General features: G+C 41.7%; 1 protein-coding gene across 1 annotated transcript in view; it reads right to left on the bottom strand.

Annotated features, from left to right (window-relative positions):
- LOC137162984 (cilia- and flagella-associated protein 337-like) overlaps positions 1-22,433 on the bottom strand; it is a 64,083-nt gene that overhangs the window by 1,899 nt on the left and 39,751 nt on the right. Inside the window, 14 exon segments of the mRNA XM_067562942.1 lie at positions 976-1,166; positions 1,949-2,037; positions 2,490-2,529; positions 3,158-3,299; positions 3,561-3,619; positions 8,344-8,439; positions 11,660-11,822; positions 12,693-12,752; positions 13,748-13,793; positions 14,844-14,898; positions 14,994-15,073; positions 15,167-15,273; positions 17,433-17,535; positions 18,082-18,233. Of these exon segments, the coding sequence (XP_067419043.1) occupies positions 976-1,166; positions 1,949-2,037; positions 2,490-2,529; positions 3,158-3,299; positions 3,561-3,619; positions 8,344-8,439; positions 11,660-11,822; positions 12,693-12,752; positions 13,748-13,793; positions 14,844-14,898; positions 14,994-15,073; positions 15,167-15,273; positions 17,433-17,535; positions 18,082-18,233 (1,383 nt within the window).

The raw sequence follows: 22,433 nt of genomic DNA, 5'->3' as shown, positions 1-22,433 counted from the left end.
GTTTGAATGAGCATATCTTTCAAGAAAAACATCCAAGCTTGAGTTAAGAAGAAATTACCACAGCCTTTAAGCTCTTCCAGTGATTGATTGTTTACCCTCACTATTAAACGTTTATGCTTTATTTCTAGTCTGAATTTGCCTAGCTTTAGCTTCCAGTTATTGAATCTTGTTATCTTTACCTACTAGATGGTCGAGGCCATTATTAAATATTTGGTTCCTAGTTGATATTGAAAATATGGTCAAGTCATTCCTAACCTTCTCTTAAACTGAAGAGATTGAGTTCCTTTGATCTATTGTAAAGTATATTTTCCAATCCTTTAATTATTCTCTTGGTTCTTCTCTGAACCCTCTCTGATTTATCAACATCCTTCCCAATTGTGGACACAAGAACTGGACACAGTAGTAGTTGCACCAGTGCCAGATACAAAGGTAATATAACCTCTATATTCTCTTTTGGCCACATTGTTACAGTGCGAACTCATGTTAAACTGATTGTTCACCATGGTTTAAGTCTTTTCAGTCACTGGTTCATAGGATAGTCCCCTATCCTCAGGGCATGGCACCTGTGTTCTTCAGACCTTTATGTATGACTTTGTTAGGCCCTCCTGAAACACATTTGCTAGTACCCTTATTACCAAACAATCCAGAAAACATTGCAGCAGTGCCTCGTTCATTTACCACTCCCCAAATTATGGTACCAGTAATGATTTTGTTTTCTTGCAGGTTCATTGATAAAAAATGTAGAAGGAGGTAGGACCATGAATTGATGCCTGTGGAACCCCACCTGAAATACACCTTGATTATTCCCCTTTTACAATTACGTTTTGAGACCTAGAGCTAGACCATTTTAATCCATTTGCCTTACATATATCTCTTACATCATTTTCCTGCATGCACATTTTACTTTATAAGAGGAAGGCATGCAAAATGGCCACCCCAGATGAAACATACAAACTTTGCTACCTCTACACAAACCTTAGGTAAGGAGTTTTCTGGAGTTATTTTATTGGGCTCTGTTTTTATGAGTTGAGAGACAGGTGATTCTCCTTCGAGCATTGGATGAAGGGGCATGCTTTGTGGATCTATCAAAATTTCATAGGGAACACGGGGATGTTTCCAGGAGGCAGGTGTGACAATTTCCCATGGTTCTGCCTGCCCAAAAGTCCCTAGAAAAAAATATAAACAAGCAGGCATTTAAGAAGTTTCAAAGTATACACAGCCCCAAAACAATTTCTTTTGTCTTGCAAACCATTTATAGTTTAAAAATGTTTGTGGGTAAAATAAAGTAATCAGAAAAGTCTTTAATTGCAAGCTGATTTGTCAGAAGCTTTTATTTCATTAGGGCCTGATCTAGTACCACTGGGGCCACTCGAAAGAGTTGTTTGCTTGAGTGGGTGGGTTTGATCAGGCACTTAGGGACAGATTTTAAATAGGTAGCTAAATGTGCAGATAGCATACAGTGGCATTTTCAAAAATGTCTGTGCACCTATTTCCTGTTGATTGCAGAATCCCTCACTAGGTGCCTATTTACATGCCTAAAGATGCAAATAGGCATCTAAAAAAAATTGAAGGGAAGAACATCCACTTCAAAATGTGTTTTGGCCATACTCTACCTCCTTAGAAAACTCTGTAGTGGAAAGTAGTTTTATCATACACTCTTTTCTTTTAATGCCAGTGCTGGCTTTCACTTGGAATAAAAAAATAGAGCATCGATTTCAGGAGTGGGCAAATCTTGCCTTGTGAGCCAATGTAGCCCATGTTGGTCTGAAATACATGAAAATCTACAAGTCCTAACATGAAATACTCCACTGTGAGCTGAGTCTCTGGCTACAGTAGCATGGGAGTTTATGAATATCCATCGGGGCTACCTGAGTAGATATTTTTGTTGTATGGCACTCCTTTAAGTTGACTGTCATAGCCAGGCTGTTTTTGTGGCTACAAACCTTACCAATGTATTCTCCAGCCAGACTCCACAGACGAACTGTACAATCAATGGAAGAGGAGAGCAGGACTTTTTCTTCATCAACCACCTCTACTCTATCAAAATGAAAGTGATAATCAGAACAAATATACCTAAGAACCATCTATAACTAAAGACCTATGACACCATATCACATGCTTTGGCATTAGAAACATCTTGTGTTATAAATAGTCTAGCTGGATCATTTCTGCCAATGCTAAAATCTAATGTGAACACTGTTATAGTACTAATTGTTTCTTTGAGCTGCAATCCCTTGAAACATCTGATACACTGTATTTCTAATGATACTGACATGAACCATAAATGAGACTTCATGTCATTTGAAAAGTATTCACTGCACATGATCATCATCTAAGAGTGGGAGACTAGGGATCCTAACTCATGACTGAGGCTCTTAGGTATTACCACAATAGAGATAAAACCTAATTATATTTATATCAAGTAACAAGTGCAGGTTTGTGTATTTATACATACAAAATATTCTGAAGACAAATGAGACAGTACTTACGATACAACTATATTTACATGAGCTCTCCAATGATTCACATCTACATCAATATAGAGAATAAACATGTATTATACATATAATTCAGCGTAATACACAAATATGCTAATACACAAGAATGCTGCACTGTGTCAGATAAGATAGAAATGTTAGGTGTAAACCAAACACCACCAATGAAGCAAGGACATTAAAAAGTGTTTATGGTTTTAAAGCATTTTTTTTAATGCAACAACATTGTTAAAATTTTACCCTGGATGTATTTTGAAACTATTCTGTTTCTGTTACCAGGTAGCTCCCACCATGATGCACAGCTATAAATGCACTAGACTCACTCAGTCCTTCCCTCCCACTGAATTCAACTGAGATTTGCCTGTATTTGGCCCACAATGTATTAATTTTGTTAAAGAAGTTATCTGGGAACTATAGTCACCATGCTCAGCTATGCTAGAACAAGCCAAGGCATAACAAAACACACATTTTGAAGCACATATGATCTGGGGGAAAAGGATTAAAATATTAAAATTAAATACAAATATAAGTAGACACAGGTCATGAGATGGACTTTGTTTTTTAAACCTTTTCCCCCCAGATCATATATTCTCCAAAATATTTTATATTATATACAAATACAAAAATATTTAATATATAAAAACCCAATCCACAGGACACACATTTTGGTGGTTCTCGCTCTGGGTCATGAAGGGCATAATCCTTGATGCTATAGACATACACGTATCCATCATCGTCGGCTGCATAAAGAAATGAATTGTCCGCAGTGACAGCAATACTGCTGATATGGGACTTCACTCTAGACTGAGAGAAACATTAATACAGGCTGTGTTGTTAGCTAATAATTCACACAGCACGATCCTATAATGATTATTTTAATAGAAATAAACAGCAACATGTGGATGCCCATAATAAATTTAGGAAATAAGATGTGCATTTACCATAATTAAACAAAGTAAAGTAATCAAGTTTTCCTCCCCCATACAGACAATCATGAACTGTAAGTAGTGTGCTGAACTCAGTCCTACACATCTTAGCTCTGTGAAATTCATCACTCAAACTTACAGGTCTGAAGCTTGCTGTAAGTGGGATTCCACTGAACAGATTCCAAAAGTTGACAGAACCTGAAAAATAGCAAACAGTGAAAATGTTTATTGATAGCAACAAAACAGAAGTCTGTTTTGATGGGAATACAAATATATAGTACTGCTGGATACAGAGGTTCACCAACTGGGGTCCATGAACCACTGTTGGTCTCCCAGGCTGTGGAGCTGAAAGGGTGTAAACACACTAGGAACACCCAGAGCCCCTGTGTTTACCCTTCTGCCTCAGCAAGAGTGAGCTTTGCTAGAAATTAGACTGTCAGCTCCCTGCCGCAATAGTCAATCTCCTTCTCCAGAAAACTCATCCACACCTCACCTAGCAGGTAATATCAGTGAACTCCAACCCCTGCCCTCAAAGATGTTCCTCTGCAGTGCACCACCCCTCCCACGACTGTGCATTCACAGAAATATTAAGCTTGCTGCTCTTTATAGTCAGTACATTACAACTTATTAACTGAGGCAAACATATCCTTCCCTTCAAATACAACACTAAGTTAGTTTATAGTCAAAATAAAACAAGTTTATTAATAAAATAACATAAGTGATACCAAATACAAGGGATAAAGGTAGAAATGTTACAAGCAAAAGCGAAAATATGAAAAAGACAAACAATCTAGCAAGATACAGTCTTTGTTCAAGGTGGTTTCTCTCACTCACAATTGTCTTTTACAGGCCAGGATCCATCAGAGACACCAAATCACTTGGTTCCTTTGTCTCCTACAGTTCTTTGCTCCTCTCTTTTATAGTTCAATGAACCTTGAAATACATTCTTCTGAAGGGTGCTCCCAGATAAAGTTCATTAGTTCATGCTGCATAAAGGAGCCATGAGTTCTATAGTATAAGGTTCTATGCTGGTTCCTCTGCCACTGTGATTGCTCCAATGCAAATTGCTCCATTCCTGCAATCTCCGATATGGAAATAACTGTTTCTCCTGTTGAGTGGTTAGACCATGCATTTCTGGAGAGATTTACGATTCTTATTATTCGTAACTGGCCTGTCTTAAAACAGCTCCTTAAACGGCTTTGTCTAAATAACTAATTTAAGTGTCTAATTTTCTAATTTGATTTTTATAGGATTTGGTTGATTGCTTACTTTGCCCATCTATAAAATGTTTAGATTATTATTAATAACTGGACAGGCCTTCTTACCTTTAAATAAATTATTTTGCCCATATATAAACTCTTAATCTAATAAGATTCACTAAAAGCTTGGGAAACAACACATTTTGGTCTTAACTAACCAAGAGAAAAGCACTCACCATAGGGAAGATTCACTCTCCAGAGTGTAATCTCTGATAAAAGCTCTCCACAGAGAGACATGCACAAGAGATTGTAATGGAAGTAACCAGTTTATTATTTGTGTTCAGTCATTTGTATTTTTGTTTAAAGTTTTCTTTTCCTTCCTTTAATAATAAAATGGCCACAGTTAATAATGGTTTTATTTTGTGTGGTCTTGATCCTGGTGTGCTCTTCTATGGTATGCAAAAGACACACTGTGATGAAATAGTGGGAGCCACACCCGAGTTGGCAGGAAGAGCAGCTGTTAGTAAGAGCTGGCTGACCATTTCTTGGTTCTCTAAATTCAATATTTTTAGTAATTTTAAACTGCCCTTTTGTAATCCAGCAGCAGCCCAATGTCAGAGGGCAAGGGTCTCCCAGACACCTAGCAGTGAGTTTCAGCTGACCAAACCAGTTCAGTGTGCCCCAGCTCACTAATGTCTGATCTATGCCTAATAGGTGTCATGTAAGGCATCACTGGAAAACATCTAACACACTGATCATTACTATTCTTGCATGGTGTATGTTCAGTAACCCACAAAGGACTGTACAGTTGTGCTGGAAATATGAGACTAAAATGTGTTCAAATGAGGCAAGTCTGGGGTGTAGGTAAACAGATTTTCCCAGATGAAGGAAAGATGGACATCTCCAGCCAGGTGCAATCACAATCAATTGGCTATTCATTCTGCAGCCCAGCATCTTCCACATGGCTGGATGTCTGGGTTCTTCTCCTCTCTCTGCAGCTCACCAAGGTGGATCAGCATTTTTTCTGGCCACACCCCCTCTGCTCCCACTTGTTTCCATATTCTCTGTCTCTACAGCAGCAGACAGTGGCAGTTCCTTTTGCTGCTCCAGCCCATGCTCCTATTTTAACTTTTCTACCCAGTTTTTTGGGCAGTGGGGAGCACTGTTCTTCCTCAGTATTCCTCATCCTCCCTGGGTCCTCTTCTAGGTTAAATCTCCCAGAGGAAAAAGTTACTCACCCTGTGCAGGAATGATGTTGCTTCTAAATGTGTCTCCCCTATGGATGCTCCACTGTAGGTGTATCTGTGTCCCTGCACTGCTGATCAAAGAACTTTGGTAGCAGCGTCCGTTGTGCCCACACCTGCCCTGCTCACAGCCAAAGCCAGCCTGGAGGGTGGGGGAGCTCATTTGCAGACCCAAACAGCTCAGGGCTGCAGGAGCCAGGAGAAAAGGCTCCCAGCCTAAACCGCCTAGAGCCATCAAGCTAACTCTGTGAAGATTCCAGCCCACTCTAAGGAGGAACCACATCCTGGTTCAATCAGACAATATGACTGTGGAGAACAAGGAGTCCAGCATTACATGCAGGCATAACAGAAGTAATGAGGTGGGTGGAATGATTCCTCTTTTTCCTCAGAGTGATCCACATCATAGGAGACTTGAAACAAAATGCAGACTGGCTCAGCAGGCACAGGATCAAGAACTATGAACGGTGCTTGCATTAGGAGATTTTCAATCTCATCGTTCAGATGTTCAGCCTCCCTTCAACCAACCTGTCTGTGAATTGTAAGAATGCAAAGAGGCCAAAATATTTCACAAGGGAGGCAGACCTCAGGTCCACAGGGACAGATGTTTTATTGCACAGTTGACCACAGATCCTACTTTACACATTTCCACCCTTTCCACTACTGGGGAAGATGGTCCAGAAAATAAAATGAGAACAGGCGATGGTAACACTGATACCTCATTGGCAGAGGAGACCTTGGTTCTCAGCTGTGACAGTGATGAAACTGGAATCCTCACTCCAGCTTCCATGGAGACGGGACATCCTCTCTCAAGGTTCTCTTCATCCAGACCTGAAACGGCTTCAACTAAAAGCCTCGCTATTGAGAGGGAACCCTGAGAAGGTCTGTCCTCCAGAATCATTAAGATACTGCTTTTTTTCTAGGAGAGTATCAATACTAAAAGCATACTCCTCTATCTAGTCCAGATTCAACAACTTGTGCAAAGAACACAATGCAAAATCCAGAAATTCCAACCAATCTGGACTTTTTCCAAGGGGGGCACAGAGAAAGGCCTTCAGCCCAGCACCATTGCACATCAGGTGTCTGCTTTTAATAGTGTGGCATTTGCAGAATCCTTGGGCTCCCTGACAGACAAATTGCAGGTAGCCAGAGTCTTTCTAGCAGTCCGATTAGCCACAGCAGCAGTCAGGCTACTCTTCCCAAAATGGTACCTTCTGCTAGTTTTGAGTGCCCTGACAAGCCATCCCTTTGAGCCTCTGACTTCAGTATTGGTCCATTAAGACTCGTTTCTTAGTAGCTGTCACATCCGCTAGGTGAGTGTCAGAGCTGGCAGCCTATACAGGAGCTGTACTGCGTGCTCTAGGAAGACAAAGTCGGGCTCAGGACACCAAAATCCCTTCTTCGTAAGGTAAATTCCTCCTTCCCAAGAGCTTCCTTCGTTCTGTTCAAAACCACAACACCCAGCTGAAAATGTGTGGCACACCTGAGATGTCAGAAAAGCACTGAAAATCTCTCTCAAGTTTACAGAATCCATGAGAACATCACGTTCCCTATTTGTGTCCTTCCACCAAAATGCCAGGGGCTCGGTGCTTCCAATTCCTCCATCATTAGGTGATGATAGGCAAAGTGGGGATAGGCTGTGAAGGGCCTTGAAAGTGAACTGCAAGCAGGTTATGTTTGATGCAATAGAGAAGGGGGAGCTAGTGGAGGAAAACAAAGAGGAGTGATGTGATCTCAGCAACGGGCTAGGAGACTATCTTTGAAGCAGCATTTTGAATGGATCTGAGAGGGCAAGGTAGCATTTACCAAGGTCAGAGAGAATGAGGCTGCTTTAATTGAGGCAAGATGATTAGAGCTGTGATGAGAGTTTTCGCTGGATAGGAAAGGCTGTATCCTAGGCTATGTCTACAGTACAAGCTGGGGGTATGATTCCCCTGTTTGCATACATATACTCGCACTAACTGGATGAGAAATGGCACAAGTGTAAATAGTAATGTAGTTGCAGTAGCACGGGCAGCAGCAGTGGAAGCACCGTTTAGCTGTGCTGAGTACAAGCCCTCCTGAACCTCCAGTGTGCTGCAGCCACCCACACTGCTATTCATGTGTGCACTAACTCTCACGGAGCTAGTGTGAGTGTATGGAAGCAGGGGAATCACATCACCAGCTCACAGTGTAGATGTAGCCTTAGAAAGGTTATGCAGATTTAAGGAATGAGCTGTTGATGGGCTCTGAAGGGAAAGCTGTTCAATTCTTCTTGGCTGGAAGTTGGTGGCCAGAATGCAAGATGTTGTGGGAACTGAATTGGATTAAAGAATGCAATTAGTTATGATCCCAGTGTAGGTAAGGATTGTTTAATGGTCTTTTTCTGGGGGGAAAAAAAACATCATAGTCTGAATTTTTTAGTAGTGGCATGAATCATTTTTTTAAAAACCCTATTTCTTAGAGCTGTAACATTGTAATACATGCCAGAGTTAACTCCTACCTTGAGGCCCATTGGAAATAAGAGACGCTGCTGTTGATTCAAATTTCACTGCACGAGTCCTTAGAAATATGAGTTGAGTGATACTTGTGTCTACAGCTTGGGAAGGAAAATGAAGAACAAGACTGATTTGTTCATTTTAAGTCTGCTTAAATCTTGAACACACGTTACTTGCTCTCTAGTGAAGGATAAAACCAAAATGTTAAAATACATTATATTGTAACAGCAGGTTTTCTAGAGATCAGGGTATTATTTTCCACCATATTTAGATTACGACAATTAAATTCCTACTGCTTTCTCTCTAAGTCAATATAATGCACAACTCCATATTTATTGTCTATGCCCCCTTTAAGACATACCAAAACTCTCAATGTGTTGATGATAAATATATCAGCATTGATGATTTTTATTAGAGATGATTGGGAAAACTTGAACAGAACAGTTTTCCCTAGGAAAACACAGTTCAGTTTAAATAAAAATGCTTCATAAAACCATGTGTTTTTTGATGAAATTTCAGAGAAAAAGGAAAAATAGTTCAAACAATATATTTCAACATTTTTGAATGAAACATTTGGTTTTTCCTTTTAAAATTACTTCCTATTTTAATTTTTTTTAAATTCTGTATGATATATTATAAATTATAATATAATAAAGTCAATATTGAAATAAAATGTTTTGATTTTTCAAAACAAAAATGTTTGGATCAATCTGAAATGAATTATTTAATTGGAATTTTCTTTCCTGAAGCATTTCAAAATTTTCAGGTTTTGTTCCAATTCAGAATGAAAACAAAATTTAGCAATCTCAAAATCCTCTGCCAAATGGAATTTCCATTTTCTACCCAGCTCTAGTTTTTACCATGTGCAGTGACAGCCACTGTCTGTTATCATAAAATGTGGGCATCCTGAGTGAAATTTACTTAGATTGTAAACTCTTTGGTTCAGGTAGCGAGCATCTTTTTGTTCTGTGTTTGTACAATGAGATCCTCGTCCATGACTAGGGCTTATAGGCACTACCACAATACAAATAAATAAAAGGATAATAAATATTTTATTAATAATAAAATATGTTGTGCAATTTTTAATTATGATGAATGTGATAAATTGATACATTGATTTCTTTTAACACCTAAAAAGTTCCACCCCCTCCTTGTGTTAGTAGGTTTTCAGTTATTCATAAGATTAAGAGTCTGTCATGGTACTTTTAGGGACAGGGTCATGGGTAATAAACAAAAAATCACGGAAGCTGCGTCCTGTCCCTGATTGTTACTAAAAATACCCCAGAGAGGGAGAAAAACAGGGCTGTCTCCCGCCTGGGCTTGCAGCTGCTTCAGCCCCCCTGCTCTAGGGCTGGCTGGCTGATCAGCTGTTCAGTGGCGGGCACCAGGGCTGACAGCTGCTCCAGCCCTGCCCCAGAAGTCATGGAAGTCCTGGAAAGTCACAGAATCTGGGACCTCCATGACCAAATAAAGAGCCATGGCAGAAAATGTTCTGAACCATTCTTAGTATACAGGATTGAACCTGATGGGGAAGTTGGGTCATTTCCATAGGCCAGGCCAAGCATTGGAATATCAATTTGGGGCCAAATTCTGACCCGGTTATCCATGGGACTAAAGGGCACACATGGCCCAAACTCCAGCATAGGGGAGCTCAGCGCCAGCCTGACCAACCCCAAAGACAGTCAGGTTGGGGCAGAAGTGAAGTGGAGCTACTACTCCTCAGCAACAGTTCCATAGTCAGGTCCCATGGAACTGCTGAAAGGACTCACTCTGGCTGGTCAGAGCCTGCTAGGGGCCGACAGGCAGTTGAGGACCAGTGGAATGGAAGACACTGTAGCCATGCCCCCTAGTACCTGCCAATGCACATCTTAGACTGAGGGCCAGATGTGAGTTACGCCAATCAGGAATTCCAGCATGCCAGGGACATCTCCAGCTGCCCTGTTAGGGCAGCTTTCCATCCCCTTTGCTGCTCTGCAGAGCAAAGGGGACAAAGAATAGTCTGAGGACCTAGCCCAGTGGTTTCCAATCATTTTGGCTTGAGGGCCACAGATACCATTTTTACAACCCTGAAGGGCCACCAGTCTCCACCAGCAGTGCCTCCCCAGCTTCTCCCCCCACTGCAGCCAGATGGAAGGAGTTCAGCGAGAAGGCTGCCTCTTCACGCATCTCCTATCCCCCCTGGATTCAGCAAGGAAACCACACGTGTCCTGTAGCCCCACACACTCCACCTGTGTCCCTAGGCAGTGGCTCCCTTCTGCAGCCGGGGGAATGGAAGATCAGTGCTCCCCTCCCTCTGGCTCCAGCAGGGGTCCCAGGGCCTAGGGACCCAGGCAGAGTGCTTTGCCATGCTCCTTGCTACAGGCAGGGGGAGGAGAGTACTGATCTCCCATCCCATTAGCTGCAGCAAGGAGCCTGCATCGGTCTTTTAGCCCCGTGGCAACACGCTCCACCTGGGCCCTTAGGCAGCAGCTCCCTTCTTGCAGCCAGCAGAAGGGGAGCTGCGGGCTACTTTGAAAGACCCCGTGGGCCACTTTTGGCCCCCAGGCCACGGGTTGGGAACCACTGATCTAGCCCAATATTTCCAAAAGGAGGAACTTTTAAATCCCTTTGTTCTCTTAAGCACATAACCAGAGGACAATTGTTCATTCAATTGTAATGCTTAAAGAAAGAGATGGTCTTGCAGCTAAGGCACTAGATGGACTCTGAAGGTCTAGGTTCAATTCCCTGCTCTGCCACAGACTCCCTGCCTGACCTTGGGCAAGTCACTTAGTTGTTCTGTGTCTCAGTTTCCTCAGCTATGAAATGAGCAAAATAAGTCTTCTTCGGGGTTTTCTATTTAGAATATAAGCTGTTCAAGACAGGGACTGTGTCTCTGTATCTCCCTGTATACTGCATCTAGCACAATGTCTCATTTGAAGCCGTTAGGCAGGCAGGCAGGCACTACTGTAATACAAATAATTATTCATGTGTATATACACCCCCCCCAAACACACCAAGAAAACAAATATAATCAACTTTATCTTTTGCCCTTGATATTTACTACAAACTATTTGATTTGCTTATTACACTAGCGATAACAGCTTTAACTAAACCATTGATATGGCACTGCTCCTTCGCCCTATCATGCAACAATGTTATCGGACGTACAGTTACCATGCTGTCTCCCAGCTCTATTAAATTTCTTATTTCTTATCCTCCTGATAGTATAGTTTGCTGTAATATGCAAGGTCCACATCTCTCCAGAAAAGATTTCTAATGAAGGATTAAGTTTGAAAGTGCTTAGGAATTGTTTTCCTTGTGGTTTCCCTAGTCAGTACTTACCTTCGGTGCCAGCACAGTCAGTGGGAAAAGGGATGTGCAGTTTGCGGTATATGTGTCCTGAGATCATATTCCAAACAATAATTTCACCATCATAACTGGAGGTGGCAAGAAGAGTAGGTGGACACTGAGCAATACATAAAATATCCTCCTTATGACCACAGCTCTAAATGAAAAAAAGATGACATCAAAGAAACACTGCTGCTCTTTTCCCTTTGTACAGCATGAGAAAGGGACCCATGTATCAGGGTGTGGACTCTCCCTGGCTATTGCAGCTCACACACAAGAACCTATGTTTAGAGGCCCTCATCTCTCCAGCCTAATCTACATAGTATCAAATGAGAAATTTAAACCAACTGTCTTTTGGATCAGACAAGGTAAAGATCTCATTTGCAGATGCTTTCCTCCTCCCATCCCATCAGGGTCTATATCTCATTCAGCTTTAATTATTACTGCTTTCTGTCTCTCTGCTGGTGACTCACAGATCTCCCCTTACCCTCTCAGTTCAGACTCATATGTGTGTCTAATTTCTCCTGCTGGATGTCTCACTGAAGGCTCAAGATACTCAACCAGTCAAAAACTGAACTCATCTTTCCTTCAGAATTTCTTCTCTCTTTGTCTCTTCCATTATGTCCATAGCCCCTCAGCTGTGACTCCTCTTTTCTTTTCACACTGATGTAGCCATCTACTTTTGCTGGTTTTAATTCCAAAACTTCTCCAAAATCAGCTATTTCTTTCCTTCCGACATAAAAAGCTCCTGTCCAGACTTCAATCATTTCATGCCTCAACTACATCTCCTTTTCCTCCTCTTCTCCAACCTCCATAATAACACTTACCTTGTTGCTCTCTAATCTGCTCAAAACTCCAATGTGAAAGTTATCTATCTAGAATTATATACTGGTAAGAATTCAAATAAACTAAATTCTAATAATCTGTTTTCAATCTTATGTTCAATTATTTATCCAGCTGTGTGACAAATAACATCTGATTTACTTTTTTAAGAACTTTATTTGTAATACAGAAGATGGATTCTTACTAGGTCATCCTGCCAATAGGGCTCAGGTTTCTGAAAGTGATGAAGATCATCTGCAGAGTCCTGTTCCAAACAACATAGATAAAAGAGAAGTTGGTATATTTTCAACATTTTCTCAGCCAACAGGGCTTTGTTCTACTCGGTATGTATGTGCAGCTCAAAAGAAGTTAAGCTCACATGTGCAAAGGCTAAATGGCTTTAAACCCAAGTAATTCCCCACTGACACAAAAGGGAGCCATGCATCTTAAGGGAGCAGACTAGACCTTTCATATTGCTAGAAACAATAGCTGACAAACCAAAAAGTTTGAGAACAGCATGTTTCCTGTGTCTATTGAAGTTAATTTTTTTATTAAAATCTGGCCAAATGTTATAATAAACATGTACTGCATATTAGTAGCAGTATATGTAACAGCACAGCTTGCTAAAGGCTCCTTTGATTTGGCCATGTGTTTGACGATGGGCAACTGAATGGCTCACTGATCACTGTCCAATGTAGTTTTGCATATATTTGCCCCTGAAGGTTGCCTCAGGTACTGAATTCAGAAAACAGACAAAATGTCAAGTCCTGGATCCCGCAAAGATTTACAAATGTGCCCAACTTTATGCACTGAATGGCCATGTTGAATTCAACGGAACTACTCTCCGGGTAAAATCCTGACCCCAGCAAAGTCAGTGGGTGTTTTGCCATTGAAGTCAATAGGACCAGGACGTCATCCTCGGTGCATAAAGTTACCCATGTTATTAAGTCTCTGCAGGATAACATCCTTGAAATATTTGTTTTCTGGACACAGAACCTTAGGCAATCTACGGAAGGTGAGATCAAGTTTTACATATCCCACCTTTAAGGAGGAGGGAGTTGGGTGTTGGACAACAGTTTTAGTCTTATCCCAAAGCAGAAAGGGTTAATACACAGTGACTGTGAACAGATTTTTCCCCCCCTTTTCACTTGGAATGAAAAGTAATGATCACAAAATGTAAGTGTTCATTTTAAAATAAAAATAATTTTATATATATGTATATATATATGAAGTCATTTTAGATATAATTTTTTCACTTACAAAATACATGCTTATTCTTCTATCCCATCCAACAGCTACGATATACCTACAAGAAGATTTAATAAAGTGTTCAGTGTTTTTCTGTTTGATTTTATATACTAGTAATTTTTTTAAAAGAGAGATGGTTTTTAAATATTACTGTTTTAAACATCATGGCAATGGGCAAGTTACACACAGCTTTCTAAAAATAATGAAATAATCCATTGAGAACTGCATTGATGGAATGATAGCACGTCTGTGCTTCTCATTGTTTCTACAGTGGCTAACACAACTGGAGCCCTGGCATCTATATGCTACTATAATCCAAATGATAACATGGGGCACTGTGTATCGAGTATCAGAGCAACAGCATCTGTCTCAGAGAACTAGGAGTCTGTAAGCCAGGGAGCAGATACACTAGCCAGGGTAGGTAAAACAGCCAGAACTGCAGTATCCTTTCTTCAGGGATGGCTTTATCATCACTAGAGGATTCAAAACAAGAGCAAAGTATCTCAAAATACTTGGCCCCAGCCACCAGAGGCCTTTGAAGCTTTCAGCAAGCAGGGAAGAGACAGGACACAGCCTCCTCCTTCAGTTGCCTTTCCTGGCTACTCTGTAGGCCTCCGGCCAGCCAGATCCCCCTGAAGGGACTTCCCTCAGGGCCTTACCACAACCCTCAACTTCTCCGGACTGAGCAAGGAGCATTACTTTATGTAGTCAGCAGCATGCAGTCACATGATGCTTAGTCAGCTGGCTCTTTCCTCATGGGCTTTGTCTGGTGACAACAACTCTCAGCAACCCGTGCCATCCCCCGTCACAGATGTGCTGCCTGCCCCCACACTTACAGGCCAGCGCTCCATTACATGGTCCAAAGGCATTCATCAAAGAACATAACCTGCTTTGTATAGCTGTACAAGTCTGTTTATTTGCACTATGTTTATTTTGTCAGAGGTTGCTGTACCCATAGTTCTTTTTGTGACATAGATGTGACGAATGCTCCAGTCATGTCACAGAGGAATCACTTTCTACAGAAAAGAGCTAGCACTGGCAGTGTAAATTTCCATTAAATATTTCACTCCCTATGACAAAGTTAACACCACGCTGTGAAAGAGCTTACTTGCTTCTGTTCACCTCCACATAGGTGCAGTCACAGACTTCAGCACATTTGTCTTCTGGAGGGAAAAATAAACCAAACATTTATTCTTTTAAGTACTTTAAATCGTGTTTTTTTCCAGTTTTTCACATATTTTTAAAATATGTTGCTTACCCCTTTTCAATGTATTCAAACAATGTCCATTGTTATAATTCCATATTTTCAAGTATCCATCTCTTCCTCCTGTAATTAACCTAAAATGGAATTAAAATTCAAGATGTTTTCTCACAAGTGTCAACAATAATATATATATATAAAGCTTTGAATATATATATAAAGAAACATACCTTCTTCCACTGACATCAAAGGTCAAACAGGTTATTGCAGCACCTCCATGAGCACCACTAAACTCAGATAAATGCTTTCCTGTTTCAAAATCCCACACTTTAACCACCTTTTAAAAAACAAGGAAACAGTGATTGAAGGAGTGTCTGAAAAATAGCAGGATTTTTCCATTTCACCCTCCTATGCCCTGCCTTTTCCAACTAATTTTTTTTTTTAGTTGAATGGTGTAGCTGCTGGCAGCAGGGGAGCCTATTATTTGATCTCCTTTACTGAGATCTTGAATGTCTCAAAATGAGCCTTGTAAGATGCCTAGATACCAACGTGATGGCTGCCAAGTATCCACTTGTCTTGGATTGGCATGGATGCATGAGGAAATTTAGATAGCATTAGTCAACATGATTGCCTGGTTTACCATCACTTTAATCAGTATCCAAATTTACTCAGAGCAACTCTACACTATAAAATTACATCAACCTAAGTTATGTCGACATACAACCACGGCAGTAATTACATGGCTTTTGTGTGTCTGCACTGAGCTCCTTGTGTTGGTGGTGCGCGTCCTCACCCACAATACTTGGACCAATTTAACTGTCAGCGTGGAACATTGTGGAATGGCTTCTGAAAGGCAGCAACAGTTGATGTGAGCAACGCAGTGTCTACACTGCATCGACCTAATTACATCAAGCTAAGTGCTCCACCTCTCAGAGGTGGAGTTATTAAGTCGGTGTTGTGGGAAAGTTACATTGGGGGGAGCTACATTTTAGTGTAGACACTCACTTTTTAGATTGATGTAAGCTGCCTTATCCAACCCCTGGTGCAGACGGCGCTATGTTGACAGGAGAGTTTCTCCCGTCAACATAGCTACCGCCTCTGGGGAAAATGGATTAGTAGCATCTTCACTAAAGCACTACAGCAGCGCAGTTTGTAGCCCCTAGGGCTAGCCTGCCTTTATTATATTCTCTGCTTTCCATTATGTTCAGCAGTAATGCAAGGAGCTTACAGGCCTGTATCCTGTACGACATCCTGTAATCACTCTATCTACTCCTTACTGAGTTGGGGTTTTGTGACTGTGCTAAATGTATTAATAAACTATTTGTAAATATAGACAAGTTCCTAAAGTGCGACTGTTGCAACTGTGCACATAAGGGTTCCCAACTATATAATATTTTGAATAATACTGGACCTAATCTTGGGACAAAAACCTGTCAATCCTAGATTCTTAAGTAATCAATACATATAATCTATAGATGGGCTACAAGCTGCAGCACTGTACGTGAAGACAAGACCTATGTATCTTCACAAAAATATATGAAGTTCTTCTGAAAATGTCACGGTAGATGACATGACTTGATTTATTCCCTTTACAATGTTTTACAGATTGACGATGAGCTACACCGGTAATGGGTAGCGCTGTCCAAAACGTGGGATTTCTGGTTCATGTGAAATTTCAACATTTTGACATTTGATTTAATTAGGAATTTCCATGAATCCAGAATTTTTGACGTTTTTCATGAACCAGAAATCCTGAAGAAAAAAAAAAGACCATACTGATTCTGACACACTGTGTTTCCAAAACAAAATATGCTCCCCGGACTGGCAGTTGCTGACACCAACTGACATTCCTGGCAGCATCTCTGCCGCCCTGCGTTTCACCACTGCTGACAGCAGCACGGAGATTGACAGGAATAGCAACTGCAGTCAGCAGCTGCCCAGGCTTCAGGGTCTGTGGCTCCAGGGCAGCCCTGGCAAGTGTCCCAGGACCCTACGGCTTCCAGACTCCTGGTTCAGCTGCCTCCCCAACTTCTGTCCCAGGATCTCGGTGTCCCAGCTTTGCATAGGGCACCCCAGGATTTCTAAGTTCCATGTCGTGGAGTTGGGAACCTAGATTCTGAGTCCTGGCTAACGCCTGGTCTCCCAGGCTCCTGGATCCATGGCAGGGAGGCTCTGGACTACAGTCCCTGGAAGCCTGGAGCTCCTCGTCCATACACTATAGCTCCCCAGCAACCCACAAGGCCAAATGACAGGGATCAGGCAGGTTTCTGCTGAAAACCTGCCAGTGATTCACTGAAAGTCCATCGAACCGGACTTGCTTTCACAAAACATTTGGGGTTTGAAAAACCAGCATTTTCCAACAAAGCTCTGTTTCACTGGAAAATTTCTGACCCGCTCTAGTGATGGGTGTGTTAAAAATGCACAGATTACATACAATAGACCCCTGGAGTGATCTCAGCAACTACATTTCCTTTATGAGGTATCGTTTTCACTTACAGATCCCTCTGAGCAGCTCACCACATGCCTGAATTCTTTGTTGTATTTGCAGCACAGAACTGGCTCCTTATGAGAAACGATCAAGTGGGGCTCTGGAGGAGGCCTGTCTCATGGAAAAACAAAGCAAAGCAATGTACCATACATCTACAGTCATCACACACCATATATCAGCTGGAGTGTACAAGAGTGGTGGGAAGTACAACGGCATCCAACGTTTCTAAACTATTTCCTCAGTACATCATCCAAAAAGGGGAAAGTGATGCTGTGACTTTACTGTTTAAAGATACTGCTAGCTGTGAGAAGAAAGAGGGAGGCTGTCAATCTCTGCACCCATCCCATTGTTAGTCTGCCTAATCTACTACTAGACCAAACTCTAGGGAATTTTCACAAATAATTCCCACCAGCACTGCCACCAGTTCCATTGCACCAGCAGCTGCCCTCATGGGACCCCTAGTGTAGACAAGAGAGGAGGAGACCAGGCATCTACACTATCCCATTTCCACAGAGTGCAAACTTATTTCTCCAATTATATTTCATATGCTCTAGGTTTTACACACAGGCAAACCTCATATCTGTTGAACTCCCAGACATTTGAATAACAGCCGAAGAGGCTCACAAACCTTCAAGCCCAAATGAGCTTTCCAGGTACCTTAATCTTAGATGAAGAAGAGCAAGTGTATCCGCAGCAACACAAAGCGATCTGGTGCCTGGCGTGTAGTGGCAAGCAGTGAGCTCTCCCTTAATTCCACTGGTCTTTGAACAGGCTGTAAACAAACAGCTCTGGTCCACAATATCCCAGATCTGCAGGAAAAGGTGTTACACAAACTGAAAAAAAATAATAGGGTTGTACTCTAATGTCTGACACACCTCCCCATGTAATTCTAAAAATCCACTGCTACGCATCCGTTTCCACCCAGGTCATGTAGGTATGCCTGGCACATACATTGGAAGGTTAGAACCTGACCAATCGTACCTCCAACACAATGCTGCTAGACCAGGGTCTACTGGTATTTAGAATCAGAGAAGGGAAGTAAGCAACAAATTACTTACCCTAAAAATGTTGTGCTGCTTTTCCACAGAATGGAACAGCTCCAACAAGAGACTATGCTACGGCAAGTCTCTCCATCTCTCCTGCTGGAGTTGTTCCTCTTTGCATAAATAAATAAATGCATACTCACTCACTGGGCCAGAGAGATTGACTCTATAGACCAGTGGCGAAGGCACTCACCTGAAATGTGGGAGAGTCAGATTCAAGTCTCTGCTCTAGGGAATCATTAATTAGCTATACAAAGAGGAACTGACCCAACAGGGGAGACAGAGAGACCAATGCCAGCATGCCCAATAGCCTGGTGGTTCTATTACTCCCTTGGGATATAGGAGACCCAGGTTCAAATCCATAATCTGAATCAGGTAGAGCAGGGACATGAACTCAGGTCTCCTGCCTCCCAGGTGAGTGCCCAAACCAAAAGGTTACTGGGTACCATATACGACATACACATGCTAGTTTGAGAATCCCATTGGGTTTAAGCATGAGCAAAAGCTCTGAGCAGCAAGTTAGCTGTGGTGCAGCATCAAGACTCAGGCAGCTTTGTGCATACCCACTGGTAGAAACTTGGACACCTAGTTGACTTTAGGTGCCTACAGGGTTAGGCAGCAGCTGAATGGTGATATTGAGAATGTCAGTGGCACCTAAGTGTTGGATTTAGACACCTAAGTAGCTTGGTAGATCTAGCCTAAGAGTCTTTCTACTGACTCTAATGGGCGTTGGATCTGGCCCATACTTGGTGACAGTGCTCTGAGATGAAAGGTGCTACTTAAATATAGACTACTGTTTGTAATTTTCCATCATACTATGTATTCCAAATTCATCCTTAGTCTATAGTTTTCCACTGACTTCAGTGGAAATATACCAGAGATGAACTTGGCCCTATATCTAAATTAATCTTCAGTGTATGTCCACTGACTTTAGTGGATATACACTAAGGATGAATTTGGTGTATATGGTACAATGGAAAATGATGAACAATAATTTACATTTATAAGACAAGTCAACCCCTGCATCATGTTTTTACAAATTCTGGATAAGATTTTAAATTAGGGGCAGTTAATAAATTAACCAAACAGAAAAGGTGCTAACAATGGATGTATACATACTTGATTCAAACTAGGTACAAACTTGGAGAAAAACAGTGGAATTCTCTGGAGACACAAAAGACCCACACAAACACCACAAGATGTCTGTGATTATAAAGTGCAGACTAAAGTTCTAAAGACATGCCTCTGGAAATTAACTAGGTAATTAAAAAAATAATAATATAATAGGTCTTGCTAATATAGCAGTCAGAAACCTAAACTTAATACTGAAGCCATAGATTGGAAGAATTGCAAAGGCTAATATTATTATAGGCAGGATTAGTAGCACTGCATATTATTAAGGTTGCTCAACGCTTTCCATTATAAGACCCTGTTTTCAGTGACTTATAATTTTAGAAAATTTTAACCACGTGAGCTGAAGTTCTCCATGCTGAGTGTCTGCTTTAAGCTAAATAACACTATTGGAAAATTTCAGGCAAAAGGGTTCAGCAGTTTCTGAAAACAAGGGTAAGGAAAAATAAAAGTTTTACCCATCTTAAAAAATTCTATCAAAGTTGTCTTTGGAAAGCTGTGGCTTTTGTGTCAGGGATGTGCTTTTTGCCATCGCTGTGAAAGTCTGCCAAATTTGGCAAAGTTATAAGCTTTCAAAAAAAAAAAAAAAAAATTTAAATCACAGTTTGCACATGCTCAGTAGAGATTAATTAGATTTGAGCAGCTAATTTCTCTGAAGATTGCATCCACCCTGGGCATGCTCCAACCCAAGGTTGAGCAGGACTTTCCCAGCAATTGCAGCTCTGGACTGCTGTGAGCCATGCTGGGTCTGAGCCCCTACACTGAGACTGTGACCCCTTGCTGAATCCAGGCAGCATGGTGAAGGAAGTTCCTGATTTAAATGCAGAGGGGACAACAGGGGGACAAATGCAGAGGGGACAAAATGCAGAGGAGATTAATGCTGAGGCATGGAGGTGTGGGGGGATAGAATGTGACAAGGAGCTGGGGAGGATAGAAACTGGAAATGAAGACTGGCAGGAAGGGGTAGAAGGATGTGAGAGGAAGGGAGACAGATCTGAAGGGTCAGGGTACTACCTGGGCAAAGGGACGCTGAGGTTGGAAGAGGAGGCCAGAGAGGGAGATGAGGAGCCAGAGGATGGGAAGAGACAGATGAGGATCCAAGAGTGAGGGACTGGCTTGCCAAGGAGACTGGAGATGAAATATTGCTAGGATGGAGGAGGGGGGGAGAAGATGGGGACAAGTAGTGCAGAGGGGTGAGACTAGGACTTGCTAGGCAAGGATATTGGGGCTGGGATGAGAAATCTGAAGAGAGGAGACTGGGACTGGCTATGCAAGGAGAATGGGATTTGGACTGAGATGAGAAGCCTGGGGTGTGGAAGAGACAGGATTGGGACAGGGATAAATTGAAGGGGATGTGGCAGAAAGGGGTCATACTTCAGGCGAAAGGACAGAAGAGTCTGCGCCACTAAAGCACACTCCCCTTCAAAGCATGGAATGGAGCCCAAGATCCCTGAGTCTCACCACTTGTCTGCTGTTAGCAAATACTATGAAACCCACTGGCAAAGTGTCCCATTCTCCTGTAGTGCTTTTCCACACAGACAATAACAACCTACTACCAGTTACCCTTTTAGCTCAAGTGGCAGAGGTCTGTGTGGTGGAGCTAAAGGTTCCACCTCTGCTGATAATCCATGCAAATGTCAGTATGATTCCATGTGACAGAATTTCTGTTTTTTTTCCATTAGCTCTTTGAAAAAACCAGGAAATTACACACAAAAATCAACATTAAAATGTTGCAAAGTCAGGCACTTAAAAGTTAGGGAAATGCTAGAATTAATGAGGCCACACATTGAATGAGAAAAAAAACAACAGTATTTGATAGCTTCTCATTAAGTGTGCACTATCCATTCTGTGCACAGAATGAGGCAACAGAATTGTGGAAAAACAGTATGTATTTTAAAAACAGCCTGCCTATGCAGAAGAGGTCCAAATTAAGGTTGCATGAGAAAACCTTAATTCCAGCATTTCCAACCGTCATATTATTTTTATGTACGGTAGTTGTTTTTGTTCTGTTTTTTGTGTAATATATATAATACGCATGTGGATAGGGAAATTTTAGCAAATGAAGGAACTGAAATACATGCCTTAGAGAACTTTCGATAGAAGCCAGAACCCTAACTTTAAAAAAAAACACCACAAAGTCACTTCCTAAGGTAGAACAACACTTTAAAAGTTCAGAGTACTAGATCCCTGTTAAAAGTTTTATCATGATTTATAAAATATTTAGCAATAAATGCATTCATTACAACTGAAAACCTAAGAAACTATTGAGTCCTGTTCTGCACTGGTGACGGAGGTCGACATAAATTCACTTACGTCCATCTCCGAACACCTGCGTCTCCACTGGCACTACAGTTAAGTCGACTTAAGTCGCAGCAAAAGTCAACTTAATAAGACCACCTTTGCAAGTGGTGTAGCATCTAATTCGAATTTATTAATTCGATTTAGTGTCAGTGTAGACACAACTTCACTTAAATTGACTTTATTGGCCTCCGGGAGGTATCGTGGGATGGTATCCGGGAGGTATCCCACGATGCTCCGTTATGACCGCTCTGGACATTCGCGCTGTGCTGTACTGTGGTCACGAAATGTCCTCTCCCCTCAAGCCGTGGGGAGATTTGAATTTTCATTTCCTGTGCTGCCAGCGTGGAGAGAGTACTCCTCATGGCTACTGCAAAGCTCAAACACACTCCAGCATGGAGTCAACCAGAGGCCTTAGATCTCATTGGGCTGTGGGGCGAGGAGTCCGTTCTGGCTCAGCTCAGAGCTAGCAAAAGGAATCTGGACATTTATGGGAAGATATCCGAAGGCACGCCAGAGAAGGGACAAGAGGGACGC

This window comes from Emydura macquarii, unplaced genomic scaffold, assembly GCF_026122565.2.
Source record: "Emydura macquarii macquarii isolate MOO-44397 ecotype Brisbane River unplaced genomic scaffold, CSIRO-AGI_Emac_v2 contig_2473, whole genome shotgun sequence".
Classification (NCBI taxonomy): Eukaryota; Metazoa; Chordata; order Testudines; family Chelidae; genus Emydura; species Emydura macquarii.
Note: the sequence above shows the minus strand (reverse complement) of the source record. Positions and strands in the feature narration are given on the sequence as shown.